The 27976-nt window shown below is 36.3% G+C and overlaps 1 protein-coding gene across 4 annotated transcripts; it reads right to left on the reverse strand.

The window, feature by feature from the left end:
• Positions 1-6286: 6286 nt before the first annotated feature.
• LOC121431728 (delta(7)-sterol 5(6)-desaturase-like) lies at positions 6287-27589 on the reverse strand. 4 transcript variants are annotated; one of them, XM_041629400.1, is made up of 7 exons: positions 27407-27589; positions 25095-25214; positions 15113-15255; positions 14173-14383; positions 10697-10993; positions 8170-8290; positions 6287-6992 (listed from the first exon to the last, which is right to left on the reverse strand). In XM_041629400.1, exons 2-7 carry the CDS (start codon positions 25198-25200, stop codon positions 6827-6829), a joined length of 1044 nt encoding a protein of 347 aa, XP_041485334.1. In that variant the 5' UTR covers positions 25201-25214; positions 27407-27589; the 3' UTR covers positions 6287-6826. The 4 variants fall into 4 exon arrangements, with proteins under 4 accessions (XP_041485334.1, XP_041485335.1, XP_041485333.1 ...); XM_041629401.1 differs by having other exon boundaries at positions 27226-27589; XM_041629399.1 differs by lacking the exon at positions 27407-27589 and adding an exon at positions 25549-26227.
• Between the last annotated feature and the right edge of the window lie 387 nt (positions 27590-27976).

The following is a 27976-nucleotide window of genomic DNA, read 5'->3' on the forward strand; positions in this document are numbered from 1 at the left end:
AAGAAGCTGCTCGAATTCTCTCTTTTTGTCCAAAGTGTTCGCCACAGATATTCAAAATATCGATTGGTTTTCATGCGTTTCACATCCGGACCTTTCGCATTCCCTAGGAGGAAACTCTATACAACGAACAAATTCCTTTGAAAATGCTAGACAAATCATAATGGAGAGCTGAGAGGCTTTTGTCGAAAGCTGGTGAACCGGCAGCGGCGGATCCAGCCTTCGCCAATAAGGGGGGGGGGCGAGAAATTTCCCCCCATATTTTCTTCGATTGGCCGCTCAAAATGGATATTTGTTTATTTCTGTGAAGGGGGTAGTCCGACAGTCACTTTCTAGCTAATTGACCAAGTTTGATTTTTCACTTTCATCAGTTCGGTGACATCAAAAGGACCAAAATTCGACTTGGTGTCAAATTTCTAATGGTCAATTTGACCATGTGAGTGGTCAAAATGGGGTCAATAGGTGTCAATTTTGAAAATGTCCCGATTGTGTCAAGTGTTTATATTTTAATATAGGACAACTAAACATGTACATCACCCTAAAGCTGTATACCCTAGCCTATAATCTATACAGTGCGTCCCAGAATAAACGAAACCGAGATTTAGCGATCATTTATCATAACTTAATCATACATAAAATAGACAAATGACCTACCAATTTAAAGCTCAGAATCTCCTCTTTCATTTGATATTACTTAGATTATTTCTTATTCACGCATGAGTGAGCAAAAACAATTTGAAGAAAGGATACCAAAAACTCATTTGGCGGGGGGGTATCTGGGTTTCAAAAAGAAAATCACATTTCTGAAAAGTTCAATATCCGCTCTTTAATTTGGTACCTAAATTACAGAAAATGGTCAAGAAATAAAAAAGTTATGGTCATTTGAAATAAGGCTTGTATTTCCATAATTTCATGAGATAAACGTGTTTTCACCGGTTTCCCACAGAAGCTTTCGCATGGTGAACAAAAGATTTAATGCATGGCTGATCGTCAACAAAACAGAGTGTCGAGTGAGTTTGAAAGCCAGCCTGGAGAACCTCTTCATTTTTTGAAATTATTGAAATTCAAGCCTTATTTCAAATGACCAGAACTTTGTAATTTCATGACCATTTTCTGTAATTTAGGTATCAAATTAAAGAGGAGATATTGAACTTTTCAAAAATGTGGTTTTCTTTTTGAAACCCAGATACCCCCGAAAAATGAGTTTTTGATATCCTTTCTTCAAATTGTATTTGCTCACTCATGCGTGAATGAAAAATAATCTAAGTAATATCAGATAAAAGAGGAGATTCTAGGCTTTAAATTGGTAGGTCATTTGTCTATTTTATGTATGATTAAGTAATGATAAATGATCGCTAAATCTCGGTTTCGTTTTTTCTGGGACGCACTGTATAGGCGGAGGTTGCAGTTATTGTCTTTGCTTTTAAAGCTGAACGCAACGATGTATTTGATTTGGCGAAGACTACGCATTGTGGCTGCGTTAGCTGCTAACGCAGCCATAGTGCGTAGTCTTCGCCAAATCAGACGTATCGCTTACGTTCAGCATAACAACAAATACAATAACTGCAACCTCCGCCTATATTAAAGGCTTCATATACCCTTAACCTCCCCTTAAAAAGTTATGACTGGAAAGGTCAAAAGATCAACGAACTTTCATTAAATGGCAAATTACATTAAAAGTGCTAAGAAAGCTCCTTTTCGTGATTTTTTCTTATTTTGCATGTGTGTTCTTTTTCATTTTCGATTTTTAGAAGTTCATCTTCAAAAGTCCTTATCCAGAACACATAAAGGGTCAGGATAAGGCCATTGTAGGTAAAGTGAGCTCATTTAGAAACTAAATGTCACAACTTTATCCATGAATTTGCACGATGCAATGCCCTGAAATTTTCTTGTTCTTTTCTTTTCCCCAGATTCTGGGAATCTGTCCCTTCAGAAGTGTATGTGTCTCTCTTTTCCTAAACGCTTTACGTCAATACTAATTATTCTCCATGCCTCCAACTGAAAATGCGTTTTAATGAGACATGCAGAATATTGTTTTCGTCTTGTCTCCGTTTAAACCTCTCCAATTTCGCTCTTTCCCCTTTTTCCTTCATCTCACTTTTCTCCGTTTTTCTCATTCTATGCAGGCTAAAGGGTTTCATAATCTTATTCTTGGCTTAAATATTGTACTCTTTGTTGTGTCTTTTGTTAATTATCGGTATGCAATTATTTGCTCTTGAATTTTTCATAATAATTTATTTCCCCCTGCTAGTTTATCAATATATTCATGGTAGTATAATTTGCATTGTTTAATGACATGCTTCGTCTCTTATTTTTTTATCTTTGCAGTATTTATTCGTCACAAAAACCAATCAAAGTATACAAAACATATCGCTGCACTTCAATCAAACAGAACATTGATACAAACTGTATAAAGGAAATACAACATATCCTAAATAAATTGTGTATTCAGAATAGCAACTGTACCCTAGTCCGACAGAACGACGTCGGTCCACTGTCGTCCTGGCGGCATCGCCGGTGTATAGCGCAACCCCAAAATATGACATTTTAATGTATTAACATGACCGAAAGTATGATATAAGAAACACCACTTCAACATGTACAGAAGATAAAACAAACTCACAAAAAGACGATTAGCACAAAATACTAGTCTACAGTAGTACAGTGGTTACACTTTATGCAATGGAAAAGTAATTGTTTATGTTTTGCCATTTTACATTGTGTTTATTGAGTTTGTTATCTTTTTTGCAATAATTTCCTCAGTAACTTTATGAGATAATAATTAAATTGTTTCAAGCTAGCGAGAGTCTCTTGGTATTTACATGGCAAAATGAATTGTTTACCAAGTAAAATTAGAAAATTAAATGCTAAGGTAGATTAATTGACTTAATGGTTCTAGTAATCTAAATAAAATAGTATCTCTTTAGTCTCTAAATTGCTTCTCTCTCTCTTTTATTCCATTCTACCCCAGTTCTCTAAACTCTTTATTCCTCTCCTCCTCCTCCTTCTTCTTCTTCTTCCCTCTCCACCTCTCTCTCTTTTTCTCTCTGAATATTGTATAAATGTATCTTACAATTGTTTTGATACTATATTTTTGCTTTTTTGTCACTTTGTAGCATGATCATTGTTGTCAAGTTCGACTTGTGTGTATTATCTTGTATATGGTAGCATTTAAGTCCCCACTATAATATGCAATGGTTTTGTATTTTAATATTTTAATCTTTGAAGCTTTTCAAAATATCGTTTTTTCAAACAGTAATTATATACTTGCAATTCGAAGGACAAACACTGTATTTTGACATGTTTGCATTTGTTTTGACAACATTATATACAAGCTTATATTCTAATTTTGGTTTAATAACACAAGTAATTGTTTATCACAATATTTCAAGTCATCTGTGTGTTTTCAATAATATAATTTATAAATGTAGTCAATAATGATAATTAGATGTTTTTCTGACTAGGCTTTACTATGCGATAATAACATAATGTTGTTTATTTCAATGCATAAACATTTCATATTTTTACTGAATACCATAATTGCACATGGAAAAAACACTCTTCATTACCAAATTCTTTCTTTCAATAAGTAATTACATCTAAATAACATCTAAACATTTATTGCCATTTTCTACCGATTTTATTGTATATTTGTAAACCCCGAAAAGCGAGGAGAGCTTCGTATTAGAAACTAGTTTTTCTTTTAGTCATTCTCGGGCACTAGTCGGTGATAGTTTCTTCCTCTTGAACATATTCTTGTTGTTGTTTTTTTGCCAGGAAATAAAATAAATAAATTGATAAATAAATAAATGAAATACATTAAAATTGTGCGTGGATGTGTCCGATGTACATTTGCAAATCAATGATTAAGGGCGATACGTATTGTTTTACTATATATGCATATAAATGTAGAAGGTCATACAAACTTTTACAAGGTGTATTTGGGGTTAAACCAATTTTGCATTGACCTTAACTGTGCTGATATGCAGTTGATTGTGACCACGATATCAAATTGCATATTTGCTTTTTATGTGACTACTCTGCGATCTTTTTATTGTGGTAGATAACGTTTTTGTTGCAACCCACTAATAGTGAGCTACGCAGAGTAAGAGGCGGAATGAATGTCACTAATCCACTTTTTAAAATTTTTAGAAAAATACAGTATTACAACAGACCTTATAACTTAATTAATTAACACAATCTGGTAAATTCTAATCAATAAGGCTTCAGAAAAATTTACTCAACAATCTTGGCTTCAATCCAAGTTTGTGATAAGATTACAAAGGCACTTACTATAAAGAACATGTATTTTTTTATCTTTGCAGTTTTTATTCGTCACAAAAACAAAGTATACAAAACATACCGTTGCACCTCAATCAAACAGAACATTGATAAAAAACTGTGTATAAGCTCCTATATAAATTGTGTACTCAGAATAACTTGTACCCTAGTCCTGCCGACAGGACGATCCATTAACCGAAAAAGAAAAGGGGTACGGTAATACCCGCCGGTCCACTGTCGTCCTGGCGGCATCGCCGGGGTATACCGCAACCCCAAAAATATGACATTTTCATGTATTAACATGACCGAAAGTATGACATAAACAACACCACTATAACATGAACAGAAGATAAAACCAACTAACAAAAAGACGAATATTCAAAATACTAATATACAGTGGTTATGTACTTTGTATATTTTGTGACCTTGGTAAGGCATTCGATACACTTAATCGCGGTATCTTACTTTTAAAACTTAAGTGTTATGGTGTTACGAGGTCAGTCCCTCTTTTGGTTTAATGATCATTTAAGAAATCGAAAACAATACGTAACACTTAATGGCTATTTAATAGCTAAAAGACGGAGGTCATTGTACAGACCAGCCATATCATTGGAAGACTAGTGGATTATCATTGGCCTGTATTGAAAAAATGGAAAACATGCAAATGGTATTTGAGAGAAAATTCTGAATTACTTATGGTGATCGTCATGGAACATTGCGCTTGGTTGCCATGGCAGTTTAGAATGTAGATCGATTTAATGGCTATGACTCTGATTCACTTTCAGTTCAATGTGGTGTCCCTCAAGGCTTTATTTTAGTCCCACTGTTATTTCTTCTATATGTCAATGGCATAATAAATCTTCCATCTTATCTTTTGTATTATTCGCTGATGACACAAATATTTTTATCTCATAAAAATCTCACTTTCTTAAACAATATATTAAATCATGAATAAACAAAGTATCACAGTGGTTTAAAGCTATCTTTGAGACTATTTTTGAACACAAAAAGACCCATATACATTTCAAGTATCATTCTCATATATTCATATTCACTTACAGATTGACGGCAAGCCATTTTAACAGAAAACTCACTCAAGATTTTTAGGAGTTATCATAGATTAAGCTTCATCTTGGAATGAGCATCTGCATCACGTCCTAATGTGTATCTCGGAAAGTATTTGATTAATTTCCAACTTAAAATTCATTCTACCTCATAAAACTATATTTCCATTGTATAATTCCTTAGTACTCCTTTATATAACCTGCTTTAACGTTGTTTGGGCTAAATGTGGTTCAACAAAGCTGAATTCTATTTTTTAATTACAAAAGAGAGTTATTCTCATTTTAACAGGGTCACATCACTTGTCCCATGCCGATCGTTTACTTTTAACAAAAAAAATACAAAAAATTGCCGATTTGTATACGCTTCAAGTAGCTATCATTATGTTTAAGTATTATCAACAATCTACTCCCATCGTCTTTTGATGATATTGTTTATGTTTTAATTGTTCTGTCTATACCTATTCAACTCGTACATCTTGAAGCTTTCGTCTCACAAACCCCAGACTGTTAATTACCTCTAAATCAATGTGACATCATGGACCAAACATTTGGAAAAATCTTGCAGACAACATTAAATCTCGCAAACCTTAAATCTTGTTCCAACTTGTACTCCTCTTTAAAAGCCAAATATCATTTAATCTTATTCATCCCATACTCAAAATTTGGTTTTTGATTTGATTTGAATATATAAAATTAATTTCTCGTTTGTCAGATTTTGAGGAGCCCACAACAAACAAGCCTAGCTTTTTAGTGGGATCCTCCATTTTCACAAATTATAGATCACAATTTCTTTACACATGATTATTTTATATGTAACTGTTTTATAGCATGTCTTTCTCAAGTTGATTTTATGACATTGATATATATTTTTATGATGTTGACTTGTTATGATTGTATTTATTTGATTTATATTTTGTTGAAAATGAAATAAATGAAATGAAAATTAGCATAACCACACAAATATCAACATTCGGTGATAAAAAAATCTTATTTTACTCTACTGCTATCCACAGCACTCGCACCTGCACTGAACCTATAGGTAAATATCAGCCTCAGTCTCGAACCTATTTATGAGGCCATCATCAATCTCAAGCTTAACCGCTTACGATGGCGGTCTCCTGCGTTCATTAAATGTAATAATAATTATTATTATTGAAAAATCAAGTTTATGCTTACATCGCTATTTTGTATTCTTTATGCATTAAGATTATATAGTTTATGTTCTGGATTATTGTGTATATTGCATATAATTATGTCATATTTCATATTGTATTATTTTGAAGGCAGTAATAAACAGATAAAAGCAAACAAGAGGACAACATAATTATCACTATAATCGCAGGAATTTAGAATCCTTTGTCATTATATTCCGGTGATGAATACACTTTTCACAAAATGCTGATATCCGCAAAGATAGCGGACTTGAGGAAAAACCTGGCTGGATATCGCCTTATCCCACGTTAGTGACGTCCATCAATGTGTAGCTACTTGTCTTTATTCAAATCCTTGGATTTTGCATCTGGAGTTCGTCTGATGGGGGCGCCCTTCCCCCCGAAGGTCGTTTCTGAGTAGAATCTGTCCGCCTTCCTGATCGTCCCATGAAGCTTATCGTAGAGCATCGTATTCACGCCAAAATTACAATGGAAGTACCTGCATGAGATGATGAAATGAAAAAAGTAGTTACAATATAAATTCAGTCTTCGTCATTATTAAAACAATATGATTCAAATACCCGTGAGACCCCGGGTGGCCACTTCCATTCACGAATGGATACTATGCGCGACCATGGGGTCTCGAAAATCACCCTAAACACGTAATTTCCATATTCTGAAAATGCACCCTTTAACAAGTATTGGCGTGTGAAACCCTACCCTTAACAAGTAATGGAAACAAAACGATACTCTTGGCAAATATTCCCTGAAATGAACCCCTAAACAAGTACAGGAATGTTTTATTGTTACGGGTCCTTCGGTCGTCGGCTTTACCTTATTTGGTTTAGTACGACCCCACCTTCTACACCTCGCGCAAATCGGACTCTAAACACGAAGTGTTGGGGCTAAAAGGACATCCTTTATGAAACATTTTAATTTTGTTTTATCATCCCCGCAAATTCGACCCTAAACACGTAATTTTCCTAGCGAAATAGATACCCTTTTTCATTATTTTTGTGTTTTTGACACCCTTATCACGTTACGTACGTAACGTGCCCTATCGTGAAAAAGACATCCTTTTTACGTTTTTTGGGGTCGCGCATGGTATCCACTCGTCAATGTAAGTGCCCCCCCCCCCCCCCCGAGCACTCAAATTAGAGTAGCCTACCCTGAATAACCGGCCTACATGCATGGTACTGGGGTGGTGTTGGAAATATGAAGAATACGCGCAGTACCATCTATAACGGCTGGAAGGGAGTTTCGGAATACCCATTGGTAACATCATTTTTTGTCTTTGAATGATAACGTTTTCGCGGAGGTGTTCGTGACCTAGACGTATCTCTTTGATAATCTTTTCCTTTCTATCCTCTCTTTCTTTTGCCCTCTCTTTCAATTGTTTAGAAATCGTCGGGGCGCCCCCTCCTGCGTCTATAGATACCCTATGGTACTACCCCTGTCCTTCATCGTAGCTTTACGTCACTAAGCCTAATTCTAAAACAACTCTGCAATTTTGTAATTTAATTTTATTTCAATTTGTTTAATTTCATTTTCAACAGAACAAAGTAAAGGTTTTAAATAAAAGATGGAGGTCATTGTGCAGACTAGTGGATTATCATTGGCCTGTATTGAAAAAATGGAAAACATGCAAATGGTATTTAAGAGAAAATCTGAATTACTTATGATGATCGTCGTGGAACATTGCGCTCGGTTGCCATGGCAGTTTAGAATGTAGATCGATTCCAGAGTGAGATATGATGCCGTAGTAATATCCGTAGATCAGCCAGAACAGAAAAACCCCTTTGAAAAAAAAAACATTGCATAGGATATTTGTTTCTTTCTATGGACTTTTCCTGATCTTTCATTGATCTTTCAATGATCTTTGAATGATCTTTTATGAGTCTTTCAGTGATCTCTGCAAAAATCTTGAGAGACCATCAAAAATCATGGAAAGACTAATAAGAACTTTCAAAGTTCATCAATAGACTGCTGAAAGGTTCCTGAAAGACCATAAAAAACATTTTCCTGAAAGACTGCTGAAAGACTGTTTTGAACTGTTTCAAAAAAGTTTTGGAGATCATAGAAACCACGAAGGTCACTGAAAGATCAATCAGGAATTATGAAAGACCTCGGGAGATTTTCAAAGTTCATGGAAATACCTTTGAAAGATCAAGTAAGTTTCATGATCTTACAGTGGTCTTTGAGAGGTCTTGCTCTCTGTCTGTGGAATGGGGATTTAAACAAGACATTGTGAAACTTTCTTTGTCAGGCAATCTTCTATTGGTGTGTCAGTAAGTTTTGAATTTCGCTTCAAATCATATTAATCAGCAAGATGCACAGATTATAAATTGTATTTCCGTCTGCACGCTGGTTTTCAATTTTTCCCGGTGCTGTTCCGGACTGGTTCCGGACCCCGAGTCTACACGACTTGCGTCTTCGGAATAGTGGATTTGATCTTTACAAAATTAATTAAATGGACGATTAATGCGAGTATTCTTTGATGCAATCATGACCGCCGTATCTTGATTATGTGCATATTAGTGTTATGACAATAGTGGCTACCAAGGCGTATCTTTCACAAATGAATCTTTTTTCCTAATCTTGGTGTTTGCTAGCTGATGCCCTGTATCAGAATATAACTTTCAATCAACCTGCTTCAGATTTGGAGGAGAAAAATTGAGAAGCAGGCATTTTTTGTGATAAAAACAAATTGTTATTACCTATTTGCACGGTTCTGCACACTCATAATGACTTTAATAAATTGAGGCACACACGTCCAATATAAGCTATATGCCATGTTCCTCTGGAATATTACGAGGAAATCTCCAATATTGTGATTATCAATTATAAACAATATCATTTTAGCCTATATCTTGAAATAGGTATACAGTTTTCCAAATAAACCCCATGTAACTAAGATTAGCATTTGTCAAACAGAACTGCACATTAGTTTTCCAGGATTTTAGAGATTTATTACCATCTGCGCGTAGAATTTGTGTAATATTTATATCTAATCACGGAATGCTTCATTTAACTCAGGGCCTTCTTGACGGCGACTTTGATGGGATAAGTATGGAGAGAATGTAAAGCCAGTTCGTAGTTCCTTTCTGCGCATAATCAGAGGAAGGTCATTGGTACTAAAGTGACATGGTGGTTTAAAATCTAGTGTGATAAGCACCAACTTTAATGTCTTGATTACTCATATATTTTTTTAATTGTGTTTTTCATTTACATCCTCAAAAACAACGATGCGTCCACAAACTACTGGTATTTCACAGTGTGCCAAGTACATGTTATGATATGCATTCAAAGTAGGAATGCAACAAATATCTTCATAAAGTGTTCATTGGTTTGCTATTCTAGTCAACTGGTCTATTCAATTTCTTCATCCGCTATGTAAGGCATGCTTACGTAATATCTTGCTTTGAAAACTGCCTACCATAATGAAAGAAATGAAAGGTCATTTGACCAAAATCGTCCATGAAGTAACTACGAACTGGTCTATTCAGCTGACATTGATGGTCACATGTTTGTGAATTCATTAAATAACCAATAAATGTCCACCTCTCATAGGTCCAGGGTTCAAATAGATAATTGCGTACTTCTACGGAATTCGTCGAAGCTTTACGCGGGAATAGCCACTTTACCCTTCTCGGCATCTATCCATGGAAATGTTGTTATTGCTGTGGGAGTTTTAAACAATACATTCATGACAACTGTAGTCTATCTGACATAGTCATTGTGTCTGATTATAGAGTACCGAAGCGATGACGTCAGTTGCCATGGTGTCACGGCTGCCTGGTTCTAAATAAATGAACCCGATGCTAACGGAATTTCATCGCTTACAACCTCAGAATGATGGCAATTTTTACCAGTACAAAATGTGTATAGACAATCATCAGCTGGGACTCTGTTTAGAACCAGTCAGTTCGTTGCCTTGGCAGTGACGTCACACTTCGGTACTCTATTGGCGATACATCTTCTATAGTTTGTAAGGTGCACGTGGGTAAAGGCTATACTTATTGAAGGAAATATTGTTTTAGGTAATTGGACCGCAGAGAACGTAGAGTAAGTTAACTGGATACTCTTTATGAATTGACCAATCAGATCAAGGAATAAATTCTTGATCGCATTACGGCGTTCTCTGATTGGCTAATACGTGAACAACATGATCGCATTCAGTGTGTTCCGGGGATTTTATTTTACCTGCGTGTAATGGAAACAGGAAAATCGGAATCTCGAGGAAAAATTGGAAGTAGATGAATTCACAAGGATGCATGGCAGCGGTTGACCAGGGAGTTGGAGCTTTGAAACGATGATGAAGCTTGTGGAATCGACGGTAAAAGATCGGTAAGTGCAGCAGACGATGAGGATAGTAAATAGCTGCTTCGTTGTAGAGGTAAGTGATTGGGATGGAGGCCATGAAGTAGCCCCACCCGTAGTCGTTGATGCTGTAATAGAGTTTTGTTTCCCCTCCGTTCATAATGTACGTCACGAGGGTACCTTTGCGGGATGAAAAGAAAAACAATATAGCAATTTCGTATGATTGTTTCGGAAGGCATCTTCATGCAATCTGCTTTTCACTGAGCTGACGACTCTCAAAATCTACGGATGTCATAGCCGGGAGTACCCATATTTGTTTATATTTGTCTTTTCATCATGGAGCCAAAACACGGGCCCTATCACTTGTTCACTGCTACCACCCTGCCTGTGGGGAATCTAGAGGGAGGACTATGGTATGCCAATGTTGTACAGAGCACACACTTTGAAAATATCATTAAGATATCACTTTTGTGACCAAAATTACTAATTTTCATACAGTTGCAATTTATTTTTCATTAGTAACTTGGGAATATTTTTTTTATTAACCAGAGCGCTCGAAAACTTGAATTTTTGGCATATTTTTGTGTACGCCCTCTATTGGTGGAAAGTAATATGGCAAGACAATTTTCATTTTTTGATCTCTATTTTTAATTAAGAAAAAAATGATTTAAAGAATCAAATTTAAATAAGAGCCAAGTTGTATGAAAAATAGGTGTAATGGAAACTGTCAGTTAAAAAAAATCAAGCACTTGCCACAAAGAAAAAGAGAAAATAAGCCAAACATTGCCACCCTTATTTTGCCACTCATGGAGATATAACTGAGAACAAGGTTACATCATAACCTTGTTCATTGAATGAGTGGGCCCAATAGACCTGCGTGTCGAATGTGGTAAATAGAGATGGATTTCCCTCGAAAATCAACAATTACAACATTTTGGAAATACAACAGGGAATTTATCCTGTTTTGAAGCCTTAATTTATACTCTAAACGCTTTACCACACAATGACACGACCTTTGGCTATTATGACTAATATAAGATATCATAATTTTCATTATTAATAGGCCTAAGTAATTATTTACACCTTGTTGAGAGTAGAACTAAAAATTGGTAGGGCCTAAGTTACAGCATAATTTGCATTTCTTACAGATTGGAAACGGGGAAAATCATAGAAATCACTATGCCATATGCTTTTACACAAAGGCAGATCCAAGGGGGCCGGCCCCCTATTTGCGAATCAAAAAACAGGGGGAGAAGGAAATAGGAGGAAGACGAGTGAATGAAATATTGTGAGGGGAAGACTTGCCAAGAAAAAAAAATTACATGTCAGCATATAAAATTTTCGCTCGCGCTTCGCGCTCGTATTGCCTGTTTGATGAGATTCATATCTTGCTCAATAGCTTTGGCGGCGGAAGCCAAAAATTTTAGGGGGGACCACCACAATTTTTTGACAAGCAAAAAAAAATTGAGGGGGGACACAGGCAAAAAATTGACAAGCAAAAAAAATAAAAATAAAAGGTCAGCTAAAAATTTAGGGGGGATCGTCTCCCCAACTCAAATTTAGGGGGAACACGTCCCCCCCCCCCTCCCCCACTTCCGCCGCCTATGCTCAATAGGCTGATATAGAGTTTAAAGGGATGCTCCGGGCTGACGACATTTACATCTCAATAAATAGAGTAAAACGAACAGAGCAAAATGCTGAAAATTTGATCAAAATCGAATGAATAACAACGAAGTTATTGATTTTTAAAAATTTGCATTATTCCGGTGAAACAGTTCTCGGCATGTCTTCATGACTATTTATTAGGTGGGCTGATGATGTCATAACCCCACTTGTTCTTTTGTAAGATTTATTACAAAATTTCTATTAAGAACTAAATGGGAGACATAATCATTTTTGAAAAAATGAAGCAATTATGATTTCATGTATCATGACATTTTTTTAAGGAGATCCTAGCTACACCACTGATTCATATCAGTGGTATAACACAATGACATGACCTTCGACTCGCTTTGCGATGACGTACCCGATGAACTAGGCTATGAGGCGCTGTTTGTAACACAATTAGATACACAAATTATTATGTAAAATGGAAACCTTTTGTCGTTTCAAGAAAGTGATCTGTCTGGTAAGAAACATTTGAATTGTAACCTTTTTTGTTAATATTTTTTAAGCCTTTATACACATGAGTATGATAAATATGATGACTTCCCTTTTTTCAAAAATTAATGTGGTAAATGCTGATTTTCGAGGGAAATCCATCATTGTTTACCACATTTTAGTAGTTATATAGGGCCCGTGTCTAGGCTCCGTAACCATTGAAAAGACAAACACAGATATAAAATATCACGGAGAAAAGATAAAGACAGAGACACGGAGTCATCTAGGCTACGGAAACAATTGCATCTGTGTGTATTTGAGTTTTGTCAGACGTGTATCAATCAGATATGGTTATTTACGTCTGGGACCAACCATTAACGTCACCATACGAAAGACGTGACCAGGGCTCGAACCCGGGGGGGGCACTCAGTATAGAATGCATAGTGGGTCCCGGTAGTGGGTATGTGCCGCGGAGGGGACCCCCATTTTTACACTCAAATTTCCGTTCCAAGGCATAGCATTTTTGCCTTGTTGAGAAAAAGAACAAAGAAAGCCGCTCCAAGGCATAGCATTTTCTTCTTATCGAGAAAAAAGAAGAGAGAAATCCGCTCCAAAGCTTCGCATATTTTTCGTTACGCCGCTCCGATGAGCTGCAATTTTGGTGAAAAGCGGCCGCAGAGCTCCCCGGCGGAGACCGCGCTATAGCTGCATCATGCACGCATGACCGTTCCGTAGGGATGCATACGCGCTCACACGCTGGCGATCCGTTCCAAGGACCCCCGTTTTCACAAACATTTGTCGTTCCGAAGCCCGTTCCGAGGACCCTCCTTTTTACAATAAGCCCGCTCCAAGGCCCCCGTTTTTTGTCTCGCCCGCGGCACACCCCCACCACTTTTTTGGTCGAGTGCCCCCCCCCCCCCGGGGGCTCGAACCTCTGCATCAATATTTGTAACTTCCCCACAGCTTGGATTACAGGCGCACGCCACAACGCCCAGTTGTTGTTTAACACTTCGCTGATTGGCGCGGATTAACTTCAATTGAAATTGATTTTACTTAATATCAGTGAATGCTTTACCAAAGGCCAATTTCAATGCATTTGCATCGACTTCAGAAGCATTCTGCAAGCGAATTTCCCCCAGCTAATTGATCATGTTAATTGAGTTCTGTTTTTCCCCCTGATTTTTGCCGATTTAAGGAAAGAATAATGGATAGAGGCATTTGCCCAAAGAAAACACAGGATAACCTTAAACCTTGCTTACCTGATATACAAGTTCCAATTACCATGTTCAGAGTTCCCAACCAAAACTCCAACCGGTCATCTTCCGGATTTAAAAACCGATCCGGTTGGCATTTCCAGTCTGCTGCCCTCTCACGGCGTTGTATGTAGTAGTACCATTTCAAGTATCCACCAACTCCATAAAAGATGAGGAAAGCCCCAATTAAAGATTGAAGAACGTAAAATCCCAAGCCCTGAGAGAAAAAAAACAGATGAAAGACACCTCACAGTCCAAATACGAGTTATGATGGTTTGAAATTTTGAGTTCGCCAAAAAAAGAATTGCTTTGGTAGCTATCGTGGTTGAAAGGGGTCAGTTGATGCAAAATCAATCATAACGTATAATTTATTGGCTTTGGTTTTTGAGCGACATTAGGAGAAAGCTCTGACAAAGTAATCAATGTGTACTTCTTATGTTCTTTCCCGATAAGGTTAGGTGTTAATAACGAAACTTTTGCAGAGTATCAATTTCCGTAGCTTGTAACAAAATGATAAAAATCACTGATTGTTCGTTTCATGAAATGCTCCCAAATCTAATCGTTACAAGCTACTGAAATTCTTGCATTTGATTGGCTCAGAGTAATATTGTCAGCAAAAATCACAAACTTTTTGTTTCAGTAAATGCTTCCTGATGTTATTTCTGTACAGGTAAGGAATAATTATACATTGCAAAAACTCCGGTGTTGATTTAACACCACCCCGGAATCCATATTATGTCCACAACAGAGAAGTGTTAAACAACACCAGTTTCGTTTTGGTCTAACACCAGATAGGTGTTTATACAACACCAATTAGCATTAAAACAGCATCGGCTTGATACCAAACTGGTGCTGTTTCAATACTTCTCTGCTGTGGACATATATAGATTCCGGGCTGGTGTTAAATCAACACCGGAGTTGACATTTCTATTGAAAGACCACGAACCTTTAGGTATTTCCGATGGCTTCCGAAATCATGATCGGTTGAATTGTCGATGTCGAAGGACGTATGTTGAGAGGAGGTCGTTCTCCATGTCGTATCACCCTGCCAAAGTCCCTTGACTTGGACGTAAATAAGTAACCAGTCCCCTGTTGAAAATATGATGATTATAAAAGAGGCCTATCCATCCTCCCCTATATTTTGCCATACATTCATGGATCCAGGGATTAATTTGTCCCTTGCTCTCTATTAGTTGATTATATGATATTTTAAGGCTTTTATTGGTCCCACTGCACTTACGGATGCAGAGCGGATGAAAACGGATGGAGCCACCCGTAAATTTTGCCTGTCGGTTGTATCCTTAGGAGTACGTTTTGTGTCCGTCGGCCAGTGGGACCAGGTCTGAACATTATGTGGGTAAAACTACTTTGTTCTTATTCTGCCAGGGAACTACATCGGCCTCTATCTTGAAATTAAAAATAAAATCTATAGTCTTCTACAATTTACTGGATGATCACCTTTACAAATTGTCGTCACAATTACAAGCGTTCTATCACCTTAACCTACTAATTTCCCATTACCATGACTTACGAATTGTCCATTACCATGACTTACGAATTCTCTATTGCTCTTACAAAATTAATGTTCCATTGCCATTACTGATTAGTTCCCCATTCCCGTAATAATAATAATAATAATAATAATAATAATAGCGGTATTTATAAAGCGCCTTTTGCCTGAGGATACAAAGCGCTGCTATTATTACCCCGGCTTTAGCTCGAGCTGCCATATCACCGGCGCTCAGTGCATGCAAGGAATTAATCCTGCCGGGTACCCATTCACCTCACTTGGGTCGAGTGCAGCACATTGCGGATAAATTTCTTGCTGAAGGAAAACACGCCATGGTTATGATTCGAACCCTCGACCCTCTGTTTGAAAGGCGAGAGTCAGAACCACTAGACCACGACGCGCCCACATTATAGTCGATTTGACATTTTCCGAACCTAGAAATGTTCAATTCTTCAATTCTTCAATTCTTTTATTTCATTTCCATTCAAAACATAATACAAAGTAATATAAAACAATACAAATCAAATACAATTTTACAGAAGGGCATTCCTGAAAAAAAACAGTATAATATAGAGCATAAATGGATATGGAAATGAGGGGGATCCACTAAAAAGCAAAGCTTGTAAAATTGTGGATCCCCCTTGGAAAAGAAAAAATTAAAGTCGACTTACTATATGCGTACATGCATGTATTACAGGAAAGAAAAAGAGAAAAAGAAATCATATTGGCGGAAACATAAAAACTGAACAAATGCAAAGCTTTTCACACAAAGAGGTCTTCGTTGTAAAGGATATGTTGCGCAAGACAGGAAAAAAAACAGAGAGAGGGGATGACAAGACGTAGAAGACAAGACAAAACAAGAGACAGGACAGTACAAGACAACTAGTTTTTAAAAAGGAGTAAAACTAAGAATGGGAAAGGGCTGACCATGAACCAGCTTGATCTGGTGAAATAACAAAGGATATGACTGGACAATATAGATGAAAAAAGATAAAATAAAAGTGAAAAATGTAAGGATTATAATCAAGATAATGAAGTGTTAGTTCCGTTGCGAAGAATTATAGGAATTAAGCAGGATACGTTTGAGTTTACGTTTGAATGAATTCAAGGAGACACTGTCTTTAACATTATTAGCAAGTGAGTTCCAGAATTTAGGACCGTTGAATAGGAATGTATTTTTGGCCAGTAAAGTTCTGTAAAGTGGGATGTGAAGTTCGTCAGAGTGTCTCGTGGGGTAGTTATGATAAAATTGATTTTTAGGGAACATGGCATCAAAAATATGGGGAAGTGCATTATTATTATAACTATACATGAAGTGCCCTAACTGTAGTAAATACAGGTCTTTGACTTTCAACAGTTTACTTTCTAGAAAAAGTGGGTCCGTATGAGAACGGAAACATGTACTATGAATAATACGAAGTGCTTTCTTTTGCAAAAGCAACAATTTATCTAATAAATATTGATGGGTATCACCCCAAATAAGAATCCCATAGTTCAAATAAGGCAAGATTAAGGATGAGTAGAGCATGATTAATGATGTGGAGGGAATGCAAAATTTTTGCCTATTAATAATACCAATATTTCGTGAAATTATTTTGGATATATTTTCAATATGATTTTTCCAAGAAAGTTTACTGTCAACTGTTATTCCAAGAAATTTGGTGTAAGGTACCATTTCTAATGGGGTATTATCAAATATAATGTTCATCGGTAACTTGTCTATGGAATTACTAAATAACATGTATTTTGTTTTGTTAAGGTTCAAAGATAATCGATTGGCTCTTATCCACTCAGTAACATTAATAAGTTCAGAATTAATAACATCAACTAAAGTTTGTGGATTCTGATGAGAAAAAAATAAGGTCGAATCATCTGCAAACAAGATAAGGGATAATATTTTGGATGATCTACAGAAATCATTTATATAAATTGTGAAAAGAAGTGGGCCCAATAAGCTACCCTGGGGGACTCCACAGTTAACATATTTCAAATTGGAGTTATGATCTTTAACAAACACGTATTGTTGTCTGTTAAGTAGGTAGCTCCTGAACCACTCCAAGGCCTTCCCTCGCACACCATAGTGAGATATTTTTTTAAGTAGGATTTCATGATTAATGGTATCGAAGGCCTTGGAGTAGTCCAGGAAAATACCCACAAGATGACTAGATTTGTCTAGAGCATTGACTACTTTGTTGACAAAATTCATCAGGGCATGAGTGGTGTTGTGCTTGTCGCGAAACCCAAATTGAACATCAGATAAAATATTATGCATTGACAAAAATTTTTCTGTTCTGACGTATACTATTCTTTCAAGGATCTTAGAAAATGTGGACAAAAGAGAAATAGGTCGGTAATTACCGACATCCAACTTATCACCTTTTTTAAATAAAGGAATTACCTTGGCTATCTTCATTTGATTTGGTACTGTACCATTTTCTAAGGAAAGGTTGAATATATGCACCAGCGGGGAAACAATAGAATTTATTACGGATTTTAAAATAAAATTATTAATTTCATCAAAGCCAGGGCTTTTTTTATTTTTCAAACCAGATACTATATCAATAACTTCTTGATTATATGTTGCAGCAAAAAATATTGAATTTGGATTAGGTGGGCCGAGAAAGTCCGAAAAACTTTTCGTCGCGGGAGGAATATCTTTGGCTAGATTTACGCCAATGGAAGAGAAATGGTTATTAAAAATATTTGAAAGGTTGTCACCATCATCAACAATGACATTATTAAATCTAATTTTGGAAATACTTGATTTATTATTGGAAAGATTCATGGTCTGTTTCAGAACCTTCCATGTGTTTTGCATGTCGTGTTTATATAGAGCCAACTGCCTCGCAAAGTAATTTTTCTTTTCAATGCGTAATATTTTAGTAAGTGTATTCTTATAAGATGTGTATTTAATTTTTGATTGTTCTGTACCTTTCATTTTGAATTTATAAAATAAGTTATTTTTTCTATTAATCGAACGTAAGATAGATGGCGATATCCATGGTGACTTAGAAATCGTTTTGTATGTATTACGCTTATCTTTTTTTAAGGGTATATGCAGGTCTAATTTCTCATTTATTATATTCATAAAAAGGTTAAAGGACGCATTAACATCTACAGAATTGTATACAACTGACCAGTCGACATTATCCAAAGAAGCACCTAGACTGGCTGTATTTTCGTGCGTAGGTCTACGTCTTCGTTGTTGGGAGTGTATCGGTCTAATTATTGGTCGTCTTAATGAAAAATGAGTAAGAATCGGGAAATGGTCCGTCATGTCAGAAAGTATTATAAAAGAATCGGGAGGAGGGAGAATGTTGCAGAAAATATTGTCAATAAGTGTAGCAGTTTCATTAACTACACGAGTAGGTTTAGAAATCAGAGGCAAGAAGGAGGCCGAAAAAAAAGTTTCAAGAAAATCTTGAGATATATTGTTGTGTTTCAATAAATCAATGTTAAAATCACCTATAAATCTTACATCCTTATTAACGAGAGCTGGATTATTTGTTGTTTGGGAAAGGTAAGTTAGAAAGTCATTTGTATTTGAGTTTGGGGGTCTATAAACTACACCTATAATCATATTTTTACTACCAGGAATATTAATTTCAATAAATAGAGATTCTACAGTGGCGTTCATGGAGTTAAGATAATCACAAACCGTATACTCGTAGTCATGTGAAATATAGAACGCTACCCCACCCCCAGGTCTGTCTTTTCGGTTATTCATTACGAAATCATATCCGTTAAGAGAAAATTGATGGTCATAATCACACGATATCCATGTCTCAGTAAGGCCAATTAAAGAAAAGGGGCATTTTTTAGAATTTGAAGTGTTATTCAAAAGTAACTGAAATTCATCAAAATGTTTATTTAAACTTCTTATATTAGCATGCATTATGCTGAATGTATTGTCGTTAAAATTTTTTGTAAGATTATTTACCTGATGTTGCGTAATATACTCAGAAGAAGGATTTTGCAATATGTTATGATCCTGTTCAAAATCGAGATCTAATTCTTCCGAAGCTAAATTTATATTATTAGTAACAAAATTATCATAAAATGAAGGATTCATTGGGTTGTTAAGTACAGTATCCTGAGGTCTCAATTCGCTGAAGAGGTCATCATTATCCAATGATGTAAATGGAAACTGAGGTGTATTGTCTATGCTAAGAAGTCAGTACATATCCGAAAGTGTTGTGTTATGTCCAATAAAGTGTCGGTCAAGGTCATATAAGAGGCAGTAAAGCAAAGTAACAAAGCGAGGGGAGAAGGCAAAGAACACAAAACACATATAGAACATGAAGAAGGACGAGGAGGCGCAACACAAAGGATTCTTACGCAAAAACGAGAACATAGGGCAAAGACCTCTAAGTGTGAACGATGCAAAGTCAGTGAGAACGGAACGATTATCGAAACAGACATTGGCGGAGGAGATAAAGTGAGAAGCTCCAAAATAAAATAAAATGTAGTGAGATACACCTATAAAATAGTACATTCAAATATCAAGATATAATTTCAAATACGTATAGTGAGTAAAGAATAAAGGAATACGACATACATGTCATGATAATTGAACATATTTGAGCACAAGTCTTCTAATAATCTTTGCATTCTAATAATTGAACAAGAATACCAATCACCAAATACTCAGAAATTATTTCATAGTTGTGGCAAGAGCGAACAAAAACAAAGTCAATGAGTTGAAAGAAGGGGACATGCCCAACATGTTGAAATGTCAAATGGATAATAGAAAAGGAAGATTGTCATTTAATGTTAATAAAAGTAATTATTACAAGAGGCAGACATTTCCTTTTCAAGTATTGTGTAAACAAATGTGGATTATTCAACTTGTAATCCATAGTAAAACTGACAACAAAAAGTGATGCAAGCATGCCTGGCATGATCAAGAGCAAGTAAACACAGATTATTTTTTTTATATATAATTGGATAATGCTAATGTTACAAAAATATAGAAGTCAAAATTGGCATTAATCGAGACTGAAGACATTGTAGTTCATGATTTGCATAACTCAGACGCTGTTTTATGATCTTGCAAGATACTGAAACATGTGAGGGAACATGCATGGCATGATAAATTAACGTAATCAAACAGGTCCTTTATGTATTCTGAGAAACAATCAGGAATACCAAATTCACAGTAATTATTTTAAAGATGTGGCAAGAAATTGTTCTTTCCAATTAAGTTTTTTTCTTGATTCATGTTCCTATGGGGTCCTAGAACAAATTCAGCTTGGTTGCCCAAAGTTGCCGTTTGGGCAATTATGCTAATTTGCATAAATCCAAAATGGCCGCCAGATGCCATCTTGAAAACCTAACTTTTGAACCCATGTCCACATAATGATGAGTAATAACTCGTTTAGGGGTTTAGAGATATGTAGAACCGATTTCTGTAATCATTTTTCCAATGTAAGGTCATCTTCAGGTCAAATCCAAGATGGCCGCCAGATGCCATCTTGGAAAATTGACTTTTGTTCCCCTTGCCCCAGAATGACGAGTAATACCTCTGTTTAGGGGTTTTGGGGTGTGCAGAATCTCTTTCTGCTTTCTATTTTGCAATATAATGTTATCTTCAGGTCAAATCCAAGATGGCCGCCATATGACGCCATCTTGAAATATCAATTGTTGAACCCTTTTCCCCAGAATCATGAATAATAACTCTATTCATGAGTCATTTGGTATGTTGATTCAATTCATGCAGTTATTTTGCACAAAGGATAATCTTCAGATCAAATCCAAGATGGCCGCCAACCGCCATCTTGAAAAATTACTGTCTGAGGCTTATACGTGTTAGAACTAATGTAAAGGGATTTCAGTAAGAATACTCATTTCTTTTATTAATTCTCAAGTTCAAGGTCAAGGTGAAGTTACATCTTAGATGTCAGATTTCAACATTAATTGCTCAACTTAGAATGAATCCTCTTTAGGTTTGGGCTATATGATCAATTTCGAGTGTATTTTTTTGAAGGTCAATCCATACCTTTGTACTGAAGAGGCTTTTAGGGTCTTATTTGAATTTGAAAGTGTTTTATATTTTTTTTCTAAATCAATGTGTCCAATGATCAGTTCGCCTTAAAAGATGATGGTGTAACGCTAGGCCTTGCATTTTCGAGAGTGACTATAGAGCTCCACTCTAGAGTGGCAGTCTCTAGAGCAATTGGAGCAATTTGAGGATGGCGCTGAGACACGTTTATATAGAGATGCTGTACTAGCCTTCCTCCTAGGCCTTTGGTCTGCCAATTTAGCATTCCGAATTTTTTCTAACGTCTTGACCCCTGTACTTAGTAGCTCTCCATAGAATGGCGACTATCATCTACACCTTCATAAGTGTTAGTGTCTATGTCGGCAAGTTTTATGTCACGTTTGTAGGTGTCTTTATAACGGTGGTGTGATCTATCGATGGGTGAGACCAATCACACAGCTCACCTTACCTTGGCGAATCCAAGGAGAGATTCGCCAAGGATTCATGCGGCAAACATGCCCCAACCACCTGAGGTGCCTTTGACTAAGGAGCGAGAATAAGCTTTTGATGCCAGCACGTACGCTAACGGGCCTCTGCATTTTTCACTTTGTCCTGCCATTTAACGTGCATGATACGTCCGAGGCAGCTGACATGGAAAGTGTTTAGCCACTTTTCTTGGTCGGCGTACGTTTTCCAGGACTTACTTCCGTGCAGGAGCTTGGCCATGACTGTGACAGATTTTACAATCCTAATGCTTATATGCTTGTCCTGTGAAAGGGGGCAAGAGACATATAGTCGTTCCAAGGTAGGTGAGGAGTCCTCCACAACCAGACGAGTGTGTGCTGTTGATATACATATCTCTAGGACAGTCGGTGTCTTGAGTCTATCAGGATTTCTGACTGTCTCAAAGGCTAATGGATGATCCAAACCCCTTACATGCACAGGACAGGCAGCTGTTATGTATGACTAGGTCTTGTACTCCCACTTCTTGAGAGGCAGGGGCGACATCGTCTTCGTACAACATTTCACGAATGAGAACAATCCTGACCATGAAACAGTCTTGGGGGAGCCTATCTTCTGCAGGAGGCTTAATAGTGCACTCCTGCTGACCAAGTCAATGGCTCTTGTCAGGAGGAAAAGTCCAATAATAATTATAAAGGAAGTTAATAATCAAAATAATTTTTTTAAAAAAAAAAATTATGGAGAAATCACGTTTTATTTCAAATAATACTTTAAAGTAATTTCACTGGAAAGTATGTTTGCACATAAATAAAAAAGGATCAAAACTCCCGAAATCATAGCCCAAACCTTGAATGGTTTCATTTTAAAGTAAGCGGTTAATGACGAAATCTATCAACCATATGACCATCTTAGACATGACTTGACCTCGAACTAAAATGGAGTGATTAAAAGAATCGAATCATTCTCACTGAAATCCCCTTACATGAGCTTCAATACATAACAACAACCTTATTAGGGAGAGCACTTCTTCAAGGTTCAATAGTCTCGGAAGTAAGTAAGTTTTGTTCAGTGGTCATGTTGGATTATTTTGACCTGGAGATCATCCTATATTGCAAAATTATTAACAGAAATGGAATCAACATACCAAATAACTCACGAAAAGACGGATTATTCATGATTCTTGGACAAAAACTTGAGAATTAATAAAAGAAATGAGTATTCTTACTGAAATCCCTTTACATTAGTTCTAACACGTATAAGCCTCGGAAAGTAATTTTTCAAGATGGCGGTTGGCGGCCATCTTGGATTTGATCTGAAGATTGTCCTTTTTGCAAAATTACAGCATGAATTTAATCAACATACCAAATGACTCACGAATAGACTCATTATTCATGATTATGGGGCAAAGGGTTCAAAAGTTGATATTTCAAGATGGCGTCATATGGCGTCCATCCAGGATTTGACCTGAAGATAACATTATATTGCAAAATAGAAAGCAGGAAGAGATTCTGCACACCCCAAAACCCCTAAACAGAGGTATTACTCGTCATTCTGGGGCAAGGGGAACAAAATTTTGTAGTGCAATCATGAAGTGCAATTACAGTGAAGTATAACAGGATAGACACGATAGAAGAGTTCCAAATTTGTCTCTTACATTTTTAACGTTTTTCTTTTTTGATAGCATGTTGTACTTGTAATATGTAATATTTGATATTGTTGGCATTGCATCTTTGCTTTCTCTTTCTCTCTCCAATATCCTTTTTCTTATTTACTCCATTTTTTCTGTTTCTCCATTCTCCCTATCCCTTTTCTCTTTTAAGCCAAGTCTGCCCCGACTGTAGGTTGATTCGAATGAATAGAGCTGGATCGGCTAGAATGTAAAATGTTGAGCACTATGCCTATTATATCTCAGTTATCTATTCGTTCGGGTCGACTTTTTGCTGGGGCGGACTTGTTCTTTTGTTAAAACTTTGATGCATGTCCAACAACCTGTTATATGTTTCAGTGCTCCATTCGACCTTGTTAAACGCCTTTTTGTTCAATTACACCGATTTATCGTTCTCTTTATAATCCAATAATACACAATGCTATCCAAGGATTGCCAATTGTTACGCATTTCTTTTCCCTGTTATTCTTACCGTTTCCGTTTCACACGTGTTAAATACTTATTGATTTTTTTTACCAACTTAATTCCATACCGCCACTCATTTATGTTTCCTGCTACTTTTGCAAGGTCGAATGGAGGTCACTATGCATTCTGTATTGACTGGGTGTTTTTATTTATGTATTTATGTATTTATATTACTTATTTATTTTTATCTTTTCACTTATATATGATATATACCTTGTTTGTATATTTGCGTTTTTGTCAATTTATTTGTTATATTCTTTACCTTGTAATAGCATTTGTAATTCAGCCTTTGGCTGCAACGAATGTTTTTGAGTATCAATAAAGACCATTATTATTATAAAAGTCAATTTTCCAAGATGGCATCTGGCGGCCATCTTGGATTTGACCTGAAGATGACCTTACATTGGAAAAAAATGATTACAGAAATCGGTTCTTCACGTCTCTAAACCCCTAAACGAGTTATTACTCATCATTATGTGGACATGGGTTCAAAAGTTAGGTTTTCAAGATGGCATCTGGCGGCCATTTTGGATTTATGCAAATTAGCAAAATTGCCCAAACGGCAACTTTGGGCAACCAAGCTGAATTTGTTCTAAGACCCCATAGGATCACGAATCAAGTAAAAAACTTTATCGGAAAGAACATTTCTAGGTTGGTGTATTGAGCCTATTAAACTGTCAAATCGACTATAACTTATGAATTTTTCTATTACGTAACTAAATTTATTTTGCCATTACTATTGCTTAAGAAATTACGAATACTACATGTATTATATACAAATTTACCATTATCAAAACGAACGATGTTATCATGTTTGATACCCCTCAAAATAAAGTGAAGCCTACCTCGTAATCCAGTAGCAAGTACTGCTGTTAACAGAGCACCAAGTCCCACGACAATGACTGTTCTGACTTTGGCCAGTAGGGAGGCAATATTGGTGAGAATGGCCATAACACTTCTCGAAACTCAAAGGAGAAGAAAATGGGGAAAGATAATATGGTATTATTAAAACACATCTTGCAGTAATAATAAGCGTAAATCATATTTTTTATCCATAGTTTTTTTGGTTATTAAAACTGTATATAAATAAAAGTGAATAGATAGGCCCATATAGAGAATTATAATAACATGTATTGTCCACATACGTATAAAATCCACTTTAGGCTCTCCTATAGGCAAACACTTGTCTGGAAGCTGGTCATGCAATGGATCAAAAGAAGCTGCTCGAATTCTCACTTTCCTCTTTCCTTGTCGACAGTGTTCTCCACAGATTTTTAGAATATCGATTGGTTTACGTACGTCTTTCCTTCTCGGATGTTGTAGTAATCGTAGTAGTCCTCATCAGGACATATTCATCGCACAATCCTTTGAACCATCATTACCATGGTCCAGCATTGATGACAAACTTTGGGTGACTCAGAGTTGCCTGCCTGTCTGCCTGCCCAAACTTATCAATTCGCTGTAGGAACGACCGATTGTTCAGAACAAGGTCGCATAATAATTATTGTGATATTGACTCTGAACACAATACGGTGGCAGCTAGATCAAGCGTTCCTGTTGAGTTCACACAAACCGACCTAATTGCCGATCTTTGTATGAAATGCTTATTTTCGAATTGCCTGTTCCGTTTGTAACGAATGTCGACAAAGCACACATCTACAAAGTAACAAATATGCACCAACGGTAAAGGCCATTAAATTTGAAAGAGAAAATGTCATAGTTGTGTTCTTCCAGCTAAAATTGGTTCACGTGGCTTTGTTTCGAATGACAACTGTGCAAGTCTAGCAGAATTGTTGTAATTTTGCAAAAGGCCAATCTCTCTTAAAGTTTTCAGCAGTGAGTATCCAAACTTGCTATCGTGTCTTCTTGTGTGATGTAAAAAGCCAAGGAAGATCCCCAATGGGAGTGTCGACTGCCCCTAACTTCATGACTCTCTTCTTTCTCTGCCTTTCTCATTTCATATTTATGCTGAATTTGCCATTCTGTGTCGAATTACAGACATTTTTTATGTTCAATGAATGTTGTGTTTACTCACACTACAACATGCAATTAAAGGTCATCTATCATAGACACAACTCATAAGACCTGCTTTTACAAACTTTGCCCATTATCCTGAAGACGACAAGTAAACACTTGTCGAAACGTCGAGTTTAGGTGGTCCTTTTCAGGACCAACAATTGCCCTAGAAAGATACATGGTGCACCTTGAAACCTATACACTTTAATATATTTTATATGTGGGTAAAACAACTTAATTCCTATTCTACCAGGGAATTACATTGGCCTCTATCTTGGAATTAAAAAAAAATGTATAGTCTTCTACAATTTACTGGGTGATCACCTTTACGAATTGCCCATCACAATTACAAGCGTTCTATCAGCATTATTTACTAATTTTCCATTTATATGACTTACGAATTGTCCATTACCATGACTTACAAATTTTCCATTGCCCTTTCCTACCAATGTTCCATTGCCATTACCTATTTTTTTCCATTTCCCATAACTTATGAATTTTCTATTACCATTACTTAACTTTTTTACCATTACTATTGCTTAAGAAGTTACGATTACCATTACATACGAATTTACCATTACCAGTACGTACGATACTATTATTTTTGTCAAGAGAAAAGTGAAGCCTATCTCGTAATCCAGTGGCAAGTACTTCTGTTAACAGAGCACCAAGACCCACCAAAAGAACTGTTCTGACTTTGGCACGTAAAAAGGCAACATTGAAAAGAATAGCCATACCGCTTTTCTAAACTAAAAACAGAATAAATTGGGAAATGATAATATGGCCTTTTGAAAGATAATATAGTATTTTTAAAACACATCTTCCGGTAATAATATAAGCGTATCATATTTTCATGTTATTGAAACGGTATATCATGTACTCTGCAATGAAAACGAAAATATCTCATTCAGTGCATAAATATAGATAAATAATGCATCATAAGATTTATTGTCCACATACTTATAAGATGCACTGCAGGCTCTTTGGAACATCAAGCTCTCCTATAGGCAAACTCTGGGATCGAAGCTGGTCATGCACAATTACTCAACAGAAACTGCTCGATTTTTCACTGTTTTTTTTTCTTTATCCAGAGTGTTCGCTACAGATATTCCAAATATCGATTGGTTTTCGTAAGTCTCACCTTCTCAGATGTTGTAGTAATCGTCGTGGTCCTCACCAAGAGAAATCAACATCGCATAGTCCTTTGAACCATGGTCGGTCCACTACTGACATGACTGGTGGCAAACTTTGTGTTGCAAAGTATTACTCAGTGTTGCCTGACTATTGTTCGGAACACGGGTGCATAATATGTAAACGAATTATTATCAAACTTGAAGGCCTTTTGTCCGGGCCTTTTGTATGGATGGTTAGTGTACTTTTTTTCGGTATAGGTCTTTAATGAAAAATCATTCACCTGTATAAAATCGGTGAGTTGATTTCTAAGGTTACATTTTTAATTGCGCTATACCCTGTGTGAATTAAACTGTCCCACTTTGATTTATATTACAAAACATATATCTGATATTATATACCGGAGAATAGCCTGTCGCAGATGGCTGTGCAGCTTGTTTATTTATGTTCATTCTTTAATGGCTCAGCCATGATTTTAATGAAATGTGATATTTGTTCATCCTGAGTACTATTCTCGTAACGTTTTCCTAGTGTACATTTAAAAGCTCATGAAAAGAATGTTTTAAGGCCCATTGGGAGA

Source organism: Lytechinus variegatus, chromosome 18 (assembly GCF_018143015.1).
Source record: "Lytechinus variegatus isolate NC3 chromosome 18, Lvar_3.0, whole genome shotgun sequence".
NCBI classification, from domain to species: Eukaryota; Metazoa; Echinodermata; class Echinoidea; order Temnopleuroida; family Toxopneustidae; genus Lytechinus; species Lytechinus variegatus.